General features: G+C 38.3%; 1 protein-coding gene across 8 annotated transcripts in view; it reads right to left on the bottom strand.

The window, feature by feature from the left end:
- Window positions 1-239: 239 nt before the first annotated feature.
- NUCB2 (nucleobindin 2) overlaps window positions 240-16765 on the bottom strand; it is a 54038-nt gene continuing 37512 nt past the window's right edge. For 5 of the 8 annotated variants that reach the window (XM_017525803.2, XM_037737519.1, XM_037737518.1 and 2 more), the window contains 4 exons: window positions 14125-14214; window positions 2112-2282; window positions 1454-1535; window positions 287-686 (listed from right to left, as the gene is read on the bottom strand). In XM_017525803.2, the coding sequence (XP_017381292.1) occupies window positions 679-686; window positions 1454-1535; window positions 2112-2282; window positions 14125-14214 (351 nt within the window). In that variant the 3' untranslated portion in view covers window positions 287-678. Of the gene's footprint in view, window positions 687-1445; window positions 1536-2111; window positions 2283-14124; window positions 14215-16765 lie in introns of those variants that run through there. The other 3 variants (XM_017525805.2, XM_037737522.1, XM_037737521.1) reach the window with 2 other exon arrangements.

Here is a 16765-nt window from a genome sequence, read left to right as displayed (position 1 = left end):
TCTTTTATGTAAGAAAAAAAAACTCCTATTTAGTTTTCTGTTATCTTTGGTTTTTCTGTTGTATATAATAGAACCTAATCTCAAATGATAAAGTATAGAGCAAAATAAAAAAGAATGAAAAATGACCTAAAGTGATAACAAAGGTTACTCAGGTGAAGAATTTCTAGCAGTTGAGGTTGCCAAAAGTAGAAAAAGGTTACCAGGAAACACAGGGAAATGCTATGGACTTTTCATAATCGTTAATATCAAAGAGCCATTTATTAAAAGAAGGAATGATAAGCACCCATAAAGAATATCTATGTTTATGAGTAAGTGAGAGCAATCTAATTTAAAAGCAGTAGGCAGAGTTTTCTCACTTAAATAGTTCCTAATAGTTACACTAACTTATGGCATAAAGTCACTTAATTAAATCACTAAAGGAGAACAGAAGAAATGGAAGAGCTGTGTGAGAGTGAGAGCAGAGAGTTTATAGTGAGTTTGTGTTCTTCCTGGTTGTGATAGACTTCAATCCTTTAATATCTGTGTCCAAGAAAAAGTGTTCTTATTTAAAAAGTATTTTCCTTTATTCCAAATATGCTTTTAAAATATTTATTGAGCAGAGAAAAAGGAAGGGAGCTAAAAAGATGAAATAGATGTTGAGTTAACAGCTTTCTTCCAAGTTCTGGCGGACTTCAGACTTTAAATGTCTGTTGGGAAAAAAAAATATGTTCTTATTTTAAAAGTATCTTCCTTTATTCTGAATGTTCTTTCATATACAGATACATTTGTTTTTAAAAATATGCTTAGCTAATCATAGATTACAGTTTTTAAAAACATGTTCTCTGGTAAGATTAATATAATTAGAAAGAATAACAAATAATGTTGAAACAAATCAATTAACCATTAATACAGTTATCAAATTATATAAATGATATGGCTGGGCACAGTGCCTCATGCCTGTAATCCCAGCACTTTGGGAGGCCAAGGTAGGCATTCTGGACCAGCCTGACTAACATGGTGAAACCCGATCTCTACTAAAAATACAAAAATTAGCCAGCCACAGTGGTGGGCACCTGTAATACAAGCTACTCAGGAGGCTGAGGCAGAAGAATCTCTTGAACCCAGAAGGCGGAGGTTGCAGTGAGCCAAGATTGCACCATTGCACACCAGCCTGGGCAACAAGAGCGAAACTCTGTCTCAAAAAAAAAAAAAAAAATATATATATATATACACACACACACACACACACATATCCTACATATATAAATGATATAGCACTTAAAATTTGCTGCTACATAAAACTTCTGGAGGCATTTTCATTTTTCTGTTATCTAAATTGCTCTAATACTACAAAAAATACACAAAAAATAACATATCATCTTAATGATTTGAAATTATATTTGTAATAAATGTGGGCTTCAATTGATAACGATAATTTATTTTCCTAAATAGCTAATCAAACAAAATTACATACGTGGCTCAAACTTCAATTCTCCAGCTGGCCCTGATGGAGGAATTCCTTGTTGTAATTTTTTTTGTTCCATCTGCTGTATGACCTGGTGAATGGAAAAAGAAAAGGTATAATTTGATTTTCTATCATATGTGTGACCTTCGACAAAGCACAACATAGTAACTGAAAATTGTTTTCTAAAACAAAGATATGCAAATTATAAACTTTTGATTCGACCAGGTGCAATGGCTCATGCCGATAGTCCCAGCACTTTCAGAGGCTGAGGTTGGAGGATCACCTGAGGCCAGAAGTTAGATACCAGCCTGGGCAACACAGTGAGACCTGGTCTGTACAAAAAAATATTAACATTAGCCAGGCACACTGACATGCACCTGTAGTCCTAGCTACTGGGGAGGCTGAGGTGGGAGGATCACTTGAGCACAGGAGTTTGAGGCTGCAGTGAGCTATGATCATACCACTATACTCCAGCCTGGGAGACAGGCTATCTCAAAATAAAGTAAAATAAAATAAAATTTAGATTAATATTCCACAAAACAGTTTTAAAGTACTAAAATTTAAAATACTATAGCTTCACTACAATGAAATATGTTACAAAAACACAGGCTTTTAACAAAGCCCCTGAAATCTTTTTTAATGCCATAATCTTTTGACAAAATGCCACCTGATGATATTCCAGCTTCTGAGCCTCCAGCTGATCATGCTGACGCTGTAGCTCTTCTTTTTGTTTCTGAAGCTCATCTGCCTTCTTCTTAAGTTCATTTTCTTGTAAAGCAATAATATTTTCATATTCTTTTAGCTCTTCCTCTGTGAAGAACTGTTGCTGATCTAATGTCTAAAAGAAAAAAAATAAAAAAAGAATAATCTTAAAACTACAACAATAAAGTCTTATTTACCTTTAGAATCCTATAGTTAGCAAAGTATAAAAGAGTATTTACAGGATTATGCCTTTGGGGTAAGAAGAAAGGGGAAATAAGTAATATATATTTATGTACTCATTTGAGCAAACGGAAAAACAGGAAGAGAAACTCAGAGATTCTCTTCTAGGAATAGTAACTAAAAGCAAAGAGTGAGAATTGGGCAGAAGTGACAAAGAGAACGTGGGAAAAGAGATAACATTTGTTATTCCCCCCAACTCTTACTGAAACACAAATTTTAACAGCTGTCTGCACACAGAAAAGCACAAGAAGCAAACACCAGGTAAGCACTCATAGTACCTGGTTTCAACTTCCTATCACTGACAAAGGCATTGACAGTCTTGAATCACCTATGCCACCTCTCTCCCATCCCCTCGCAGCAGACATGCAGCACGGAGAGTCTGTGCACTTTGGGGAAGGAGCATAGTGACGGGGGGACTTTACATTGAACTCAGTGCTGCCCTGTCACAGCAGAGAATAAAGCTGTGCTGGGCTTCACCAGTGCCCACGATGGAGGGAGCATTTGAACTATCACCCATCCCAGCAGTGGATACTGAATTTCCTAGCAACCCTCACCATGTGGGCTAAATGCTCTGGGGTCCTAGGTAAATTTGAAAGGCAGTCTAGGAAAGGAGGCCTATAATTCCTAGGCAACTCCTAGTGCTAGGCTGGACTTAGAGCCAGTAAACTAGAGTAACAGGTGACCAGGGGAGACACCAGCTGGTGAGGCTAAGGGAAAGCTTGTGCTGCCCCTCCCTGAACCTCAGGTGGTGCAGCTTGTAGCTATGAAAGTGACTCCTTTCTTGAGGAAAGGAGAGCAAAAAGAGGGCTTTGTCTTACATCCTGGCTACCAGCTAAGCCACAGTAGGATAAGGCACCAGGCAGAGTTGTGAGACCCCGATTCCAGGCCCTAGCTTCCAGATGACATTTCCAGACATACCCTAACCCAAAAGGAAAACTGCTGCCTTAAGGAGGCAGTCCTGGCAGCCTTCATCACTTGCTGAGTAAAGAGCCCTTGGGTCCTGAATAACCAGTGTCGAGACCCAGGGAGTATGCTCTGGGTCTTGGACTCTGAGACATGCTGGCTTTGGGGTGACCCAGCATATCCCAGCTGTAGTGGCTATGGTGAAAGTCCCCTGTTTGAGGAAAGCTGAGGGAAAGTAAAGGCAATTTTGTCTTGCACATTAGTTACGAGCTCGGCCATGGTAGGGTAGAACAACAAGCAGGCTTTTGGGGTCTCCAAGTCCAGGCCTTGGCTCTTAGCATTGCTGGACTCGCCTTGGGCCAGAGGGGAGCCCATTTCCCTGAAGGGTGAGTCCCAGGCCTGGCAGCATTTACCACAAGGCGACAGAAAAGCACTTGGGCTTTCGGCAAATATCAGCAGTGGCTGGGAGAAGCACATGTGGACCAGAGGTGGTGGTGGTGATGGCCACAGGGAGAGGGTTCTCTGCCTGTGGAAAGGGGAGTGAAGAGCAGGAAGGCCTTTGTATTGTGGTTTGAGTGCCAGCTTAGCCACAGTAAAACAGAACATCAGGTAAATCGCTAGGATTTTTATTAGAATCCCTGGCTTCCAGACAGCATCTCTGGACACACCCAGGGTCTGGGGGAACTCATCACCATGAAGGAAAGGGCCTCGGGCAAGGCCCAGTGCCATGATGGCTTCAGGACTGACCCAGCACAGTTCCAGTGCTGATGGCCACAGGGGTACTTGCATCAAAACACCTCCAGTTCCAGCTGGCTCAGCACAGAGAGAGAGAGAGAGACTTCATTTGTTTGGAAGAAAGTAAGAGAAAAGAGCAAGAGTCTCTGCCTTGTAACCTAGAGAATTCTTCTGGATCTTATCCAAGACCACAAAGATGGTACTTCTATGAGTCTGCAAAAATCACAGAATTACTGGACTTGGGGCCTAAATCCCGTGGAATATCTGGAAAGCTTTTTGAAGGACATGCACAAACAAGCCCAGATTGCAAAGATTACAATAACTATCTAACTCTTCAATGCCCAGACACGGACGAACATCTGCACACATCACCACCACCCAGGAAAACATGACCTCATCAAATGAATTAAATAAGGTACCAGGTTCCAATCCTGGGGAATCAGAGATATATGACCTTTCAGATACAGAATTCAAAACAGCTGTGTTGAGGAAACTCAAAGAAATTCAAGATAACAACACAGAGAAGGAATTCAGAATTCTATCAGATAAATTTAACAAAGAGATCAAAAGAATTACAAAGAATCAAGCAGAACTAGAGTTAAAAAAATGCAATGAACATGCTGAAGAATGTATCAGGGTCTCTTAATAGCAGAACTGATCAAACAGAACAAAGAATTACTGAGCTTGAAGACAGGCTACTTGAAAATACAGTTAGAGGACTCAAAAGGAAAGAGAATGAAAAACAATGAAAGCACGCCTACAAGATCTAGAAAATAGCTTCAAAAGGGCAAATCTAAGAGTTTTATTGACCTAAAAGAGGAGGCAGAGAAAGAGATAAGGGTAGAAAGTTTATTCAAAGGGATAATATCAGAAATATTTCAACATTCAAGTGCAAGAAAGTTATAGAACATCAAGCAGATTTAACCCATGTCAGACTACCTAAAGGCATTTAATAATCAAACTCCCAAAGGCCAAGTACAAAGAAAGGACAGCATCTCTGGACACATCCAGGGTCTGGGGGAACTTGCCACCATGAAGAAAAGGGCCTTGGGCAAGGCCCAGTGCCATGCTGGCTTCAGGGCTAACCCAGAACAGTTCCAGTGGTGATGGCCATAGGAGTACTTGCATCAAGTTGGGTGTGGTGGCTCGCACCTGTAACACCTGTAATCTCAGCACTTTGGGAGGCAGAGGTGGGCGAGTCACTTGAGGCCAGGAGTTCAAGACCAGCCTGGCCAACACGGAAAATCCCCATCTCTACTAAAAACATAAAAATTAGCCAGGTGTGGTGGCACACACCCATAATCCTAGGTACTTGGCAGCCTAAGGCACAAGAATTGCTTGAACCTTGGAGACAGAGGTTGCAGTGAGCCAAGATCATGACACAGCCCTCCAGCCTGAGTAACAGAGCAAGACTGTCTCGGGCGGCAGATTTTTCAGTGGAAACCTTACAGGCCAAGAGAGACTGGCATGACATATTTGAAGTACTGATTGAAAAAAAAAAAGCCCACATTTACCCTAGAATAGTATATTCACTGAAATTGTTCTTTAAGCATGAAGGAGAAATAAAGACCTTCTCAGACAAACAAAAGCTGAGGGATTGCATCAACATCAGACCTATCCTATAAGAAGTGTGGAAGGTAGTTCTTCAATATGAAAGAAAAGGATGTTAATGAGAACAAAGAAATTATCTGATGATATAAAACTCACTGGTAACAGTAAGCACACAGAAAAATCCTGAATAGTGTAACACCGTAATTGTGGTATATAAACCTCTCTTGACTTAAGTAGAAAGACTAAACAAGGAACCAATCAAAAATAATAACTAAAAACAAATAAAATAGCTACAACTTTTCAAGACAGACAATAAAATAAGATGTAAGAAGTAACAATGAAAAGTTAAAAAGCAGGAGGATGAAGTTAAAGCGTAAAGTATTAATTTTGCCTTTTGTTTATGCAATCAGTGTTAAGTTATCATCAGTTACAAATAATGGGTTATATTATTTGCAGGCCTCATGGTAACCTCAAATCTAAAAACATACAATGGATATGCACACACAAAAAACAAGAAATTAGAGCACGCCACAAGAGAAAATCAGCTTCACTAAAAGGAAGACAGGAAGGAAAAAAAAAAAAAGACAGCAAAACAACCAGGAAAATAACAAAATGGCAGGAGTAAGTTCCTACTTATCAATAATAATAACTTTGAATGTAAACCAGCTAAACTTTCCAATCAAGACACAGAGTGTCTGAATAGATGAAAAACAAGACCCAATGATATGTTACCTAAAAGAAACACACTTCACCTATAAAGACACGGAAACTGAAAATAAAGAGATGGAAAAAGATATTCCATGCCAATGGAAACCAAAACAGAGCAGGAGTAGCAGGAGCAATACAAAACAGAGTTCAAGACAAAACTGAGGTCAAGACAAAAACTGAGACAAAGACAATGATAAATGGGTCAATTTAGCAAGAAGATATAATGATTGCAAACATATACGCACCCAACACTAGAGCACCCAGATATATTAAGCAAATATTATTAGAGTTAAATACAGACCCCAATATGATAGTAGCTGAAGACTTCAACACCCCACTTTCAGCATTAGACAGAAAATCAACAAAGAAACATTGGACATAATCTGCAGTATAGATCAAATGGATCTAACATACATTTAACAAACATTTCATCTAACAGCTATAGAATACACATTTTTCACCAGGTGTGGTGGCTTATGCCTGTAATCCCAGCACTTTGGGAGGCTGAGGCAGGTGGATCACTTGAGGTCAGGAGTTTGAGACCAGCCTGGCCAACATGGTGAAACGCTTTCTCTACTAAAAATAGAAAAATTAGCGGGGCATGATGGCAGGTACCTGTAATCCCACCTACTCTGGAGGCAGAAGTTGGAGAATCGCTTGAATTGGGTAGGTGGAGGTTACAGTGAACTGAGATTGTGCCATTGCACTCCTGCCCGGGCAACAGACTGAGACCTTGCCTTAAAAAAATAAAAAATAAAATAAAAAAATAAGAACACACATTTTTCTCCTTAGCACATGAATTGTTCTCAAAGATAGACAATATGGGACGGGAGCAGTGGCTAACGCCTGTAATCCTAGCACTTTGGGAGGCCGAGGTGGGTGGATCACTTGATGTTAGAAGTTCGAGACCAGCCTGGCCAACATGGTGAAATCTTGTCTCTACTAAAAATACAAAAATTAGCAGGCATCTTGGTGCACGACTGTAGTCCCAGCTACTAGGGAGGCTGAGGCAGGAGAATTGCTTGAACTCAGGAGGCAGAGGTTGCAATGAGCCGAGATCATGCCACTGCACTCCAGCTTGGGCAACAGAGCAAGACTTTGTCTCAGAACAAACAAACAAACAAATAAAAAACCACAATGAGATACCATCTCACCTCAATTAAAATGGCTTTCATCCAAAAGACAGGCAATAACAAATGTTGGCAAGGATATGGAAAAAAGGGAACCCTCGTACACTGTTGGTAGGAATGTAAATTAATACAACCGCTATGGAGAACAGTGCAGAAGTTTCTCAAAAAATTAAAAATAGAATAACCATATGACGTAGCAATCTCAATGCTGGGTATATACTCCAAAGAAAGGAAATGAATATATCAAAGAAATATCTGCATTTCTATGTTTGTTGTAGTACTGTTCACAATAGCTAAGCGTCCATCAACAGATGAATGGATGAAAAAAACGTGGTACTTATACACAACAGAGTATTATTTCAGCCATAAAAAAAAAAGAATGAGACTGTCATTTGCAACAACATGGATGGAACTGGAGGTCATTATGTTAAGTGAAATAAGCCAGGCACAGAAAGACAAATGTCACATGTTCCTACTTATCTGTGGGTTCTAAAAATCTAAACAACTGAACTCATGGAGATAGAGAATAGAAGGATGGTTACCAGAGGCTGGAAAAGGTGTGGACTAGGGGAGCGGTAGGGACAGTTAAGGGGTACCAAAAAAATAAAAGAAATGAATAAAACCTAGTATTTTATAATACAACTGGGGGACTATAGTCAATAATACTTTAATTGTACATTTAAAAATAACTAAAAGAGCATAATTGGATTGTTTTGTTTGTAACATAAAAGATAAATGCTTGATGGGATGGATACCCAATTTTCCATTATGTAATTATTACACATTGTATGCCCGTACCAAAATATCTCACCTACCCCTTAAATATATACATATACTATGAATGTGCATGCACAAAAATTTAATTATAAAAAATAAAGAAAAACTTGTCTGAATACACCTTTTTCATATAGATTCAATTTTTAGAAATGTGTTAATGTTTCACATATTCAAGAAAATAAAATTAAAATCCACAAGACAGAAAAATCCTAAAACTTGAATAGAAAAACAGAAGTCAATAAATAGTACTTTTATTTTAAATTGATGAGATAACCCACAGAATGGGGAGGAAAAAAATGAACTAATCCAAGTAATTTTTTATCATAGTATTTGGAAAATATGCCCTTGAGTTAAAAATAACAACAACAATAATTTGTTTTGTTTTTTTTTTTGAGATGGAGTCTTGCTCTGTTACCCAGGCTGGAGTACAGGGGTGAGATCTTGGCTCACTGTAACCTCTGTGTACCAGGTTCAAGCAATTCTCCTGCCTGAGTCTCCCAAGTAGCTGGAATTACAGGAGTGCACCACCACTCCCGGCTAATTTTTGTAATAGAAACAGGGTTTCACCATGTTGGCCAGGTCTCAGACTCCTGACTTCAGGTGATTCGCCCACCCTGGCCTCCCAAAGTGCTGGGATTACAGGCGTGAGCCACTGTGGTGGCCCCAACAACAACAAAATCTAAACAAATTTTAAACTCTTATTTTACAGAGGCATGGATTAGCATTCTGAAACTCCTTGTACATTCTAGGATTGAGCAAATAAATGAAATATTTTTAAGGAAAAGGGAGTTAGGTTTTGCATGAAATATGGCAAAAGACAGACTGCTGTGTTGAAATCAAAGTTGTTACACATATGTTCACTGCAGCACTATTCACAATAGCAAAGACATAGAATCAACCTAAATGCCCAACCTAAATGATTAAAGAAATGTGGTACGTATATACCATGGAATACTATGCTGCCATAAAAATGAACGAGATCATGTCCTCTGCAGGAACACAGATGAAGCTGGAGGCCAGTATCTTTAGCAAACACTAATACAGGAACAGAAAACCAAATACTGCATGTTCTCACTTATAAGTGGAAGATAAATGATGAGAACACATGGACACATAGAGGGGAACAATACATACTGGGGCCTATGGGAAGACAGAGGGCAGGAGGAAGAGGAGAATCAGGAAAAATAACTAATGGGTATGAGAGCTTAATACCTGGGTAATAAAATAATCTGTACAACAAACCCCCATGACACAAGTTTATATATATAAACTATATAGCAAACCTGCACACGTAGCCTTGAACTTTAAAAAATTAAAAAAAAAAAATCAGAGGTATTGGGATTGCAATTGGAGATACCAGTGTAAATTTAATAAGTTTTAATATATATTGATATATAAAAATGAATATAAATGTGCACAGGTGTTGTATATGTATGTGTGCACATATGTGTGTATATATATATATATACATATACACATACACATCTATATTACATATACATATTATTTTAATTCCCGAGGTCTGTCATCTGACAAGACCTTGGAAGCAGTCTCACTGCAGTAGCAAGGAGCACATCCAGGGCCCAGATCTTGGTCTGCAATATCAATCTCCACTAAAAGGAACTAGGGCTTTTCAGAAAAATGGTTCATTTCAGATTGGGTCAGGGAAAGGGTAAGATAAGGCTTGAACATCCTGATATGCTAAAAGTAAGGAAGTCTCCAAAGAATGATTCAGACATGTCAGAAGGACACAAAAGCCAGTCTGAAGAAACTGCCACTGGCCAAGTCTGGGACATTTTGAGCATGGAAATAATGATGGTAAGGATTAGAACTTACTGAATAAAAAAAGAGGCCACGAGTCTACACTGATAAACAGAAGGTCAGGGGAAGGAATAACTTTTCCTTACAGTAGAAAGCCAACTAACAAATGTAGAAGGGATGATCAGATGAGAAAAATCACCATTTGTTGGCCAGGTGTGGTGGCTCACATCTGTAATCCCAACACTTTGGGAGGCCAAGGTGGGCAGATCACTTGAGGTCAGGAGTTCAAGACCAGCCTGGCCAGCATGATGAAACCCCATCTCTACTAAAAATTCCAAAATTAGCCGGGCATGATTGCGCATGCCTGTAGTTCAGCTACCTGGGAGGCTGAGGCAGGGGAATGGCTTGAACCCAGGAGGCAGAGGTTGCAGTGAGCTGAGATCGTGCCATTGCTCTCCAGCCTGGGCAACAGAGTGACTCCGTCTCAAAAAAAAAAAAAAAAAAAAAAAAAAAAAAAAAAAAAAAAAAAAAAAAAAAAAAAAAAAAAAAAAAAAAAAAAAAAGAGAAAGAAAATCTCCATTAGTGAACCATTACAGTAATAATTCTAGCTAGAATCATCAATGGACATAATAATACATTCACATTTTCTCAAAGTATAAGCCCACAAGATTAAAAAAAATTTTTTTTTTATTTTTAGAGACAGGGTCTTGCTACATTGCCCAGACTGGTCTCAAACTCCTGGGCTCAACTGGTCCTCCTGTCTCCTAAGTAGCTGGGCCTACAGGTGGGCACCACCATGCCCAGCTCTGATAAATTTAAAGAGTACACACATTTTTTAATGGTGGAAATATAAATTGGTATAATTCTTTTGAAAAGCAATTTTACAAAAGAATTCACCCTTCTCTCTCTCTCTACTTACATCAGTGTAGACTCGTGGCTTCTTGTTTTATTCAATAAGCTCTAATCCTTATCCTCATTATTTCCCTGTTCAAACTGTCCCATATTTGGCCACTGGGAGTTTCTTCAAACTGGCTTTCCTGTCCTTGTGACATGTCTTTATCACTCTTTAGGGACTTCCTTACTTTTAGTATATCAGGACGTTCTAGCCTTAAAAACAGCCTTAAAAATATTCCCTGGGTCCTGGTGATGCTACATTGAGAAGCTACCCTATAAAACAACCCTAATCACAGAAAAAGCTTTATAGAAAAACGTATTTGTAGCAGCATTTTCTTTTTAAAATAGCAGTAAAAAACAAAGTAATCTAAATGTCTAACCCGAAAAAAAGTTTATATACCTCCACAGCTGTTAAAATAAGGCTTACAAATATGTGAAAATACTTTTAATATGATGTTGAATTAATTTTTTTTTTGAAGCTGACTTCTGTCTGGGCATGGTGACTCACATCTCTAATCCCAGTACTTTGGGAGGCCAAGGCGAGCATTGCTTGAGCTCAGGAGTTTGAGACCAGCCCGGGCAACGTGGAGAGGTCCTGTCTCTAGTCAAATACCAAAAAAAGATCCAGAAGTGGTGGTACACGCCTGTGGTCTCTGCAACTCAGGAGCCTGAAGTGGGAGGATCGCTTGAGCCTGGGCGGGTTGTGGGGGTGGGGGCAAAGGTTGCAGTGAGGTAAGATCACATCACTGCACTCCAGCCTGGGTGACAGAGCGAGGAGTGCCTTTTAAATTTTTTTTCTAAAATTATTAAAAAAAAAAAAAAAAAGCTGACTTCTGTCCAGACACAGTGGCTGACACATTTTGGGAGATTGAGGCAGGAGGACTGCTTGAGCCTAGGAGTTCACGACCAACCTGGGCAATATAGTGAGACCATGTCTGTATTTATAAAATAAAAAAAAAAAGAACAAAAGCTGACTTCTGATTCTCTCACTATGGTGGGCTAGACAAGATACTTTTTAAAATACAAAAGGTAAAATAGTAGCTTTACATAGAAAAATATGGAAATATGGTAGACATCACCTTAACAAAATTATCAAAGCTACCATTACCAGTTATGGGGATCATCAACATGTGCCTTCTGATAGGATACACTAAGCATCCTCTTCTGTGGTATTCAAGGGACATTATACAACATAACAGTTTGTTCTCCTGAAAAACTGTTTCAGATCAAAGGAGACTAAAAAAACATTGCAACTGAATTCAATGTATCATCTTGGATTTGCTTTTGTTATAAAGGATATTATTGGGAAAACTGACAAAATTTCAATAAGTCTAGAGATTGGGAAAGAGTCCCATGTGTGTAGTACTGATAATTTTGCTGTGATTATATAAGGTAAATCCTGTTTGCAAGAAATATACACTCAAGTATTTTAGGTTAAAGTGTTATGATGTGCAATTTACTCCTAAGCAATTCAAAACTTTATATATATATGTGCATATATACACATATGTTTATATATACACATACATATATAGGTACATACATACATACATACATTACATGTTTATATGTTATATATACACACACATACAGATTAAAAACGGGGGGAGGATAACAGAAAGATAAAGCAAATGTAGTTAAATCTGAAATTATGTCAAAATTTTAAAAGTATGTAATTATCTATGATCTAGTCTGCCAGATGCGCTAAAGGGGATGTATATTCAAATAATCTTAGCATTCTTCTTCTTCACCAAAGTCCAGACACATTTCAAGACATATTTCCAGACAAAAACTCAATACAAGGCCAGGTACAGTGGCTCACACTTGTAATCCTAGCACTTTGGGAGGCTGAGGTGGGCAGATCACGAGGTCAGGAGATGGGAGACCATTCTGGCCAACATAGTGAAACCCCGTCTCTACTAAAATACAAAAAATTAGCCAGGCATGGTGGTGCGCACCTGTAGTCCCAACTTCTCGGGACCCTGAGGCAGGGGAATCACTTGAACCCAGGAGGTAGAGGTTGCAGTGAGCCGAGATCGCACCACTACACTCAAGCCTGGTGACAGATTGAGACTCCATCTCAAAAAAAAAAAAACAAAAAACAAAAAAACTTCAATACAAAAAGAGGATGACTTTTCTGATATCAAACGAAAGGGACCAAATATCCCAATTTGCCCTGAAATGTCTGGTATTAGCAATGAAAAGTTCCACATCCTTGGAAATTCCTTAGTCCTGGGTAAACTAGAATAGTTGCTCACCCTTTCTCAAACTATTTTCTGGACAATTGAAATTTTAATTTAAATAGTAATCTTTTTAGTTTTTATGTAGAAAAAGGCTATGTTCTTTCTTCAGTCTATTTTGGTTGGTGCCTCTCAGCTATTCTTTTCAAGCTGTCTGTGCACTCATTTATACACAGTTGACTGTGTTACAAATTGATATACTTTTCTGGAGCAATTTGGCAAGATACAACGAGAAATTTTTAAAATGTTCATAAATCTTAAGAACAGTTCTATTCCTGGGAGTTAATCCCAGGGAAATCATTATAGATTGCCCAAAAATGTGTGAAGAAATGGATAGTCATCATAGTGTCATTACAGTTAAATACTGGAATTTACCCCAAATGTCTAAATCTGGAGAAATGGATTTATAAATTATGCTACAGCCATATAACTGCATGTTAAGTAGTCATTTTTCAAATCATGTTTTTGAAGAATGACATTAAAAAGTGTTTGTGAAATATTGTTAAATTTTAAAAAGTATTTCATCAACATACAAAGTCATTTATATAGTATGAAGCCATCTTTTAAATACATAAATATGAATATATACGTATGAATTTAAAATTAAATACATTGTTTACATACTGTATGCTACATGTGCATATACTATATATACAAACTGCATACTATTCCAAATTAACATAATACAATGCATAACTTAAAAGTCTATCTCTGAGTAGTAAAATTGAGTGAATTCTCATTTATTCTTTCACTGTATCTACATTTCTAATATTCAATACTGAATCCTATTTCACACTTTGAAAAAAAGTATAATTTTTAAAAGACTTCTAATTTTATGCAGTGTGATTATAAACAAGAAATAAAATTGCCACAAGCTTTCTAAGAAATCAAGTTCATTATTTTATAGTGACATTTACAGAAAAACCCAAGGTAGTTAAGACTATGCATGAAAACATAATGGGGAATAAAAGTTAAAAGTAGAAAGGACTGATGTAGACTTTGTTGAACAATACATCTCATTTAGAGTAGGTTCTATTACCTCCCAGCTATCTGGCTCCAAGAATTCTTTTTTTTCTGTGGCTTTCAAAAACTCCTCCAGAGTCACCAATCGGTCTTTGTTAGTATCAACCTGATTAAGAGAAAATATATACATAATATAAAGTAAATCTTTCTCATATTACTTAGACACTAGCAACTGTCTTGTAATGGATGCTATTATATAAACACACAGCAACTAGGACTCACCTAACATCCACAGAAACTAGAGGAAAAAATAAAAAACAGAGCACTCAATATTACACTAGAATTACAGAATAAATACCTTTCTCTTATATAGAATTCAAATTGGAAAATATGAGATATCTGTATACCTAATGCCCTAGAAACCACTAAGTTTCAGTCAGCTGATCTGAGTGGTTATGTGGCTGGTATTATCTTCCTCCTTTACCATAATACATATAATCCCTCTTGAAGCCAAGTTCTTGAGTAAGAAAAATAACCAATCCAGAAAGAGGACTGTTTTAGTCAAGAATAAAGGAGGTTAAATTAAAACTCTCTCAACATTTTTTTTTAAAAACAATTACCTAAATCAAAACTAAAGTTGACAACCTCTCCAAATCCTCTTGCATAGCTGTGACAGCCTGTGGCAAATTTCATTACAAAGGTGTACTCTATAATGGTCAAAGAAATTCCCTTGATAGTTGGGATGCCAGCAGTCAACGGAGACCCAAATTTAGCATTTACAGCTCGAAAATTCAGATGAAAATTAGTGAAGCAAAATAGTAGGATTCAATTACCCTGCAAATGATGCCTATATCAGAGTTTTTTGCTTGGAGGGAGGAGAGGCAGAGCAAGAACTGCAGAGAAAGGCAACTATTTAAATGAGGGTGGTCATTAGATGGACCATGGACATTTAAGCATGGACTCAGTGGAAGTAAGACCTTGTGATGATCTAGAGAAGGTATATTCCAGAAAAAAAAAATTAAGTCCAAATGCCCTAAAATGGGAACAAGCTTGATAAGAGGTAAACATCAAAAGGCCAGTGTGCCCAGAGGAGAGACAGGGAGAGAGTCACAGAACGTGGGATCAGAGAGCAAGGCAAGGATAAAGTCATGAATCTTTTGGAAACAGGAGGGATTTAGGATCATATCACAAGGAAAAATGCAAACCACTGAAGTATTTCTGTACAAGGGAGCACAAGACCTGATTTATGCTTTTAAGAGCTTACTCTGTCTGTTTATGAAGAAGTGTCTATAGTGGGATAAGGAATAGAAGCAGAGATGCCAGTTAGGAGACTTGCTTGGACTTGATTGGTATTAAATAGTAGTGGAAGATGGGGGAAGTGGTCGAATTCTGCATCTGTTTGAAAGATGGATCAAATAGAACTTATAGAGGAAATGTAAGATATGGGAAAGAAGTCAAGGATGACTTAGCCTGAGCAACTAGATGAATGATTCACTTGCTGAAATAAAGAAGGCTGGGGAAGGAACAGATCTGGGTCTGGAGAAGATGTGTATTAAATATGCAAAGAGAACTGTCAAGCAGATACAAGCCTGGTACTCAGGGAAGGGAGAGAGCTGAAGATAAAAATGTTGAACTCATCAACAAACATGCTGCTATAGAGCATACATAGAGACATGAGATTCCATACTATCACCTAAGCAAAGAATGAAGCTAGAAAGGAGAACAAGGCCAAGGGATAGGCCCAGGGCAATGCAACATGTAGAACTTGGAAAGAGGAGGAAGAACCAGCAAAGAAGAAAGAGTGAGGTATGAGGAAACTGAGCAGGTGTGGTTTTCCAAAAGCCAAGTGAAGGAAGCATTTCAAGAAAGAGAGGCATCAGCTCTATCAAATGTTGCTAAGGGATCAAGTAAGATGGATTTGACAAGATAGAGGTCAGCCAATGGGAGGCTTTTTAAACGGAATGATGGAGGCTATAGCATGTTCAGCACAGATTAAGATGAAAATGAAAGAAGAAAAACAGGAAGAGGAAGAATAGACAACTCTCTGAAGAAGAACAGAGCAATGAGGCAGTAACCAGAGGTTGTTTTTTGTTTTTCAGTACCAAAGAAAAGGTTTACTTTGGTTTCATTTTGAGATGGAGTCTTGCTGTCACCCAGGCTGGAGTGCAATGCTGCAATATTGGCTCACCGCAACCTCTGCCTCGTGGGTTCAAAAGATTTTCATGACTTAGCCTCCCAAGTAGCTGGGATTATAGGTATGCACCACCACACCTGGCTAATTTTTGTATTTTTAGTAGAGACAGGATTTCATGATGTTTGCCGTTTGAGACCAGTTCGAGACTCGTCTTGAACCCCTGACCTGAAGTGATCCACCTGCCACGACCTCCCAAAGTGCTGGGATTATAGGCATGAGCCACCACACCCAGCTCAAAAAAAGGTTTTATACCTGATATGCAGCAGCATCTTTATCTTTTAGAATGTTTTAAAGTAGTTACAAATTGTTTTATTCATACTAAAGGCATCTAGTATAATAATCTGGATCAAAAACGCATACTCCAGCCTGGGCAACATAGCAAGAACTTGTCCCTACAAAAACATAAAAAGTTAGCCGGCAGCCTAGGCAACATGGCAAAAACCTGTCTCTTAAAAAATACAAAAAATTAGCCAAGTGTGGTGGCATGCACCTGTAATCCCAACTACCTGGGAGGCTAAGGTGG

The sequence above is a fragment of the Cebus imitator genome, unplaced genomic scaffold, assembly GCF_001604975.1.
Source record: "Cebus imitator isolate Cc_AM_T3 unplaced genomic scaffold, Cebus_imitator-1.0 Scaffold39, whole genome shotgun sequence".
Classification (NCBI taxonomy): domain Eukaryota; kingdom Metazoa; phylum Chordata; class Mammalia; order Primates; family Cebidae; genus Cebus; species Cebus imitator.
The sequence above is the reverse complement of the archived record's forward strand: the minus strand, read 5'-3'. Positions and strand labels throughout refer to the sequence as shown.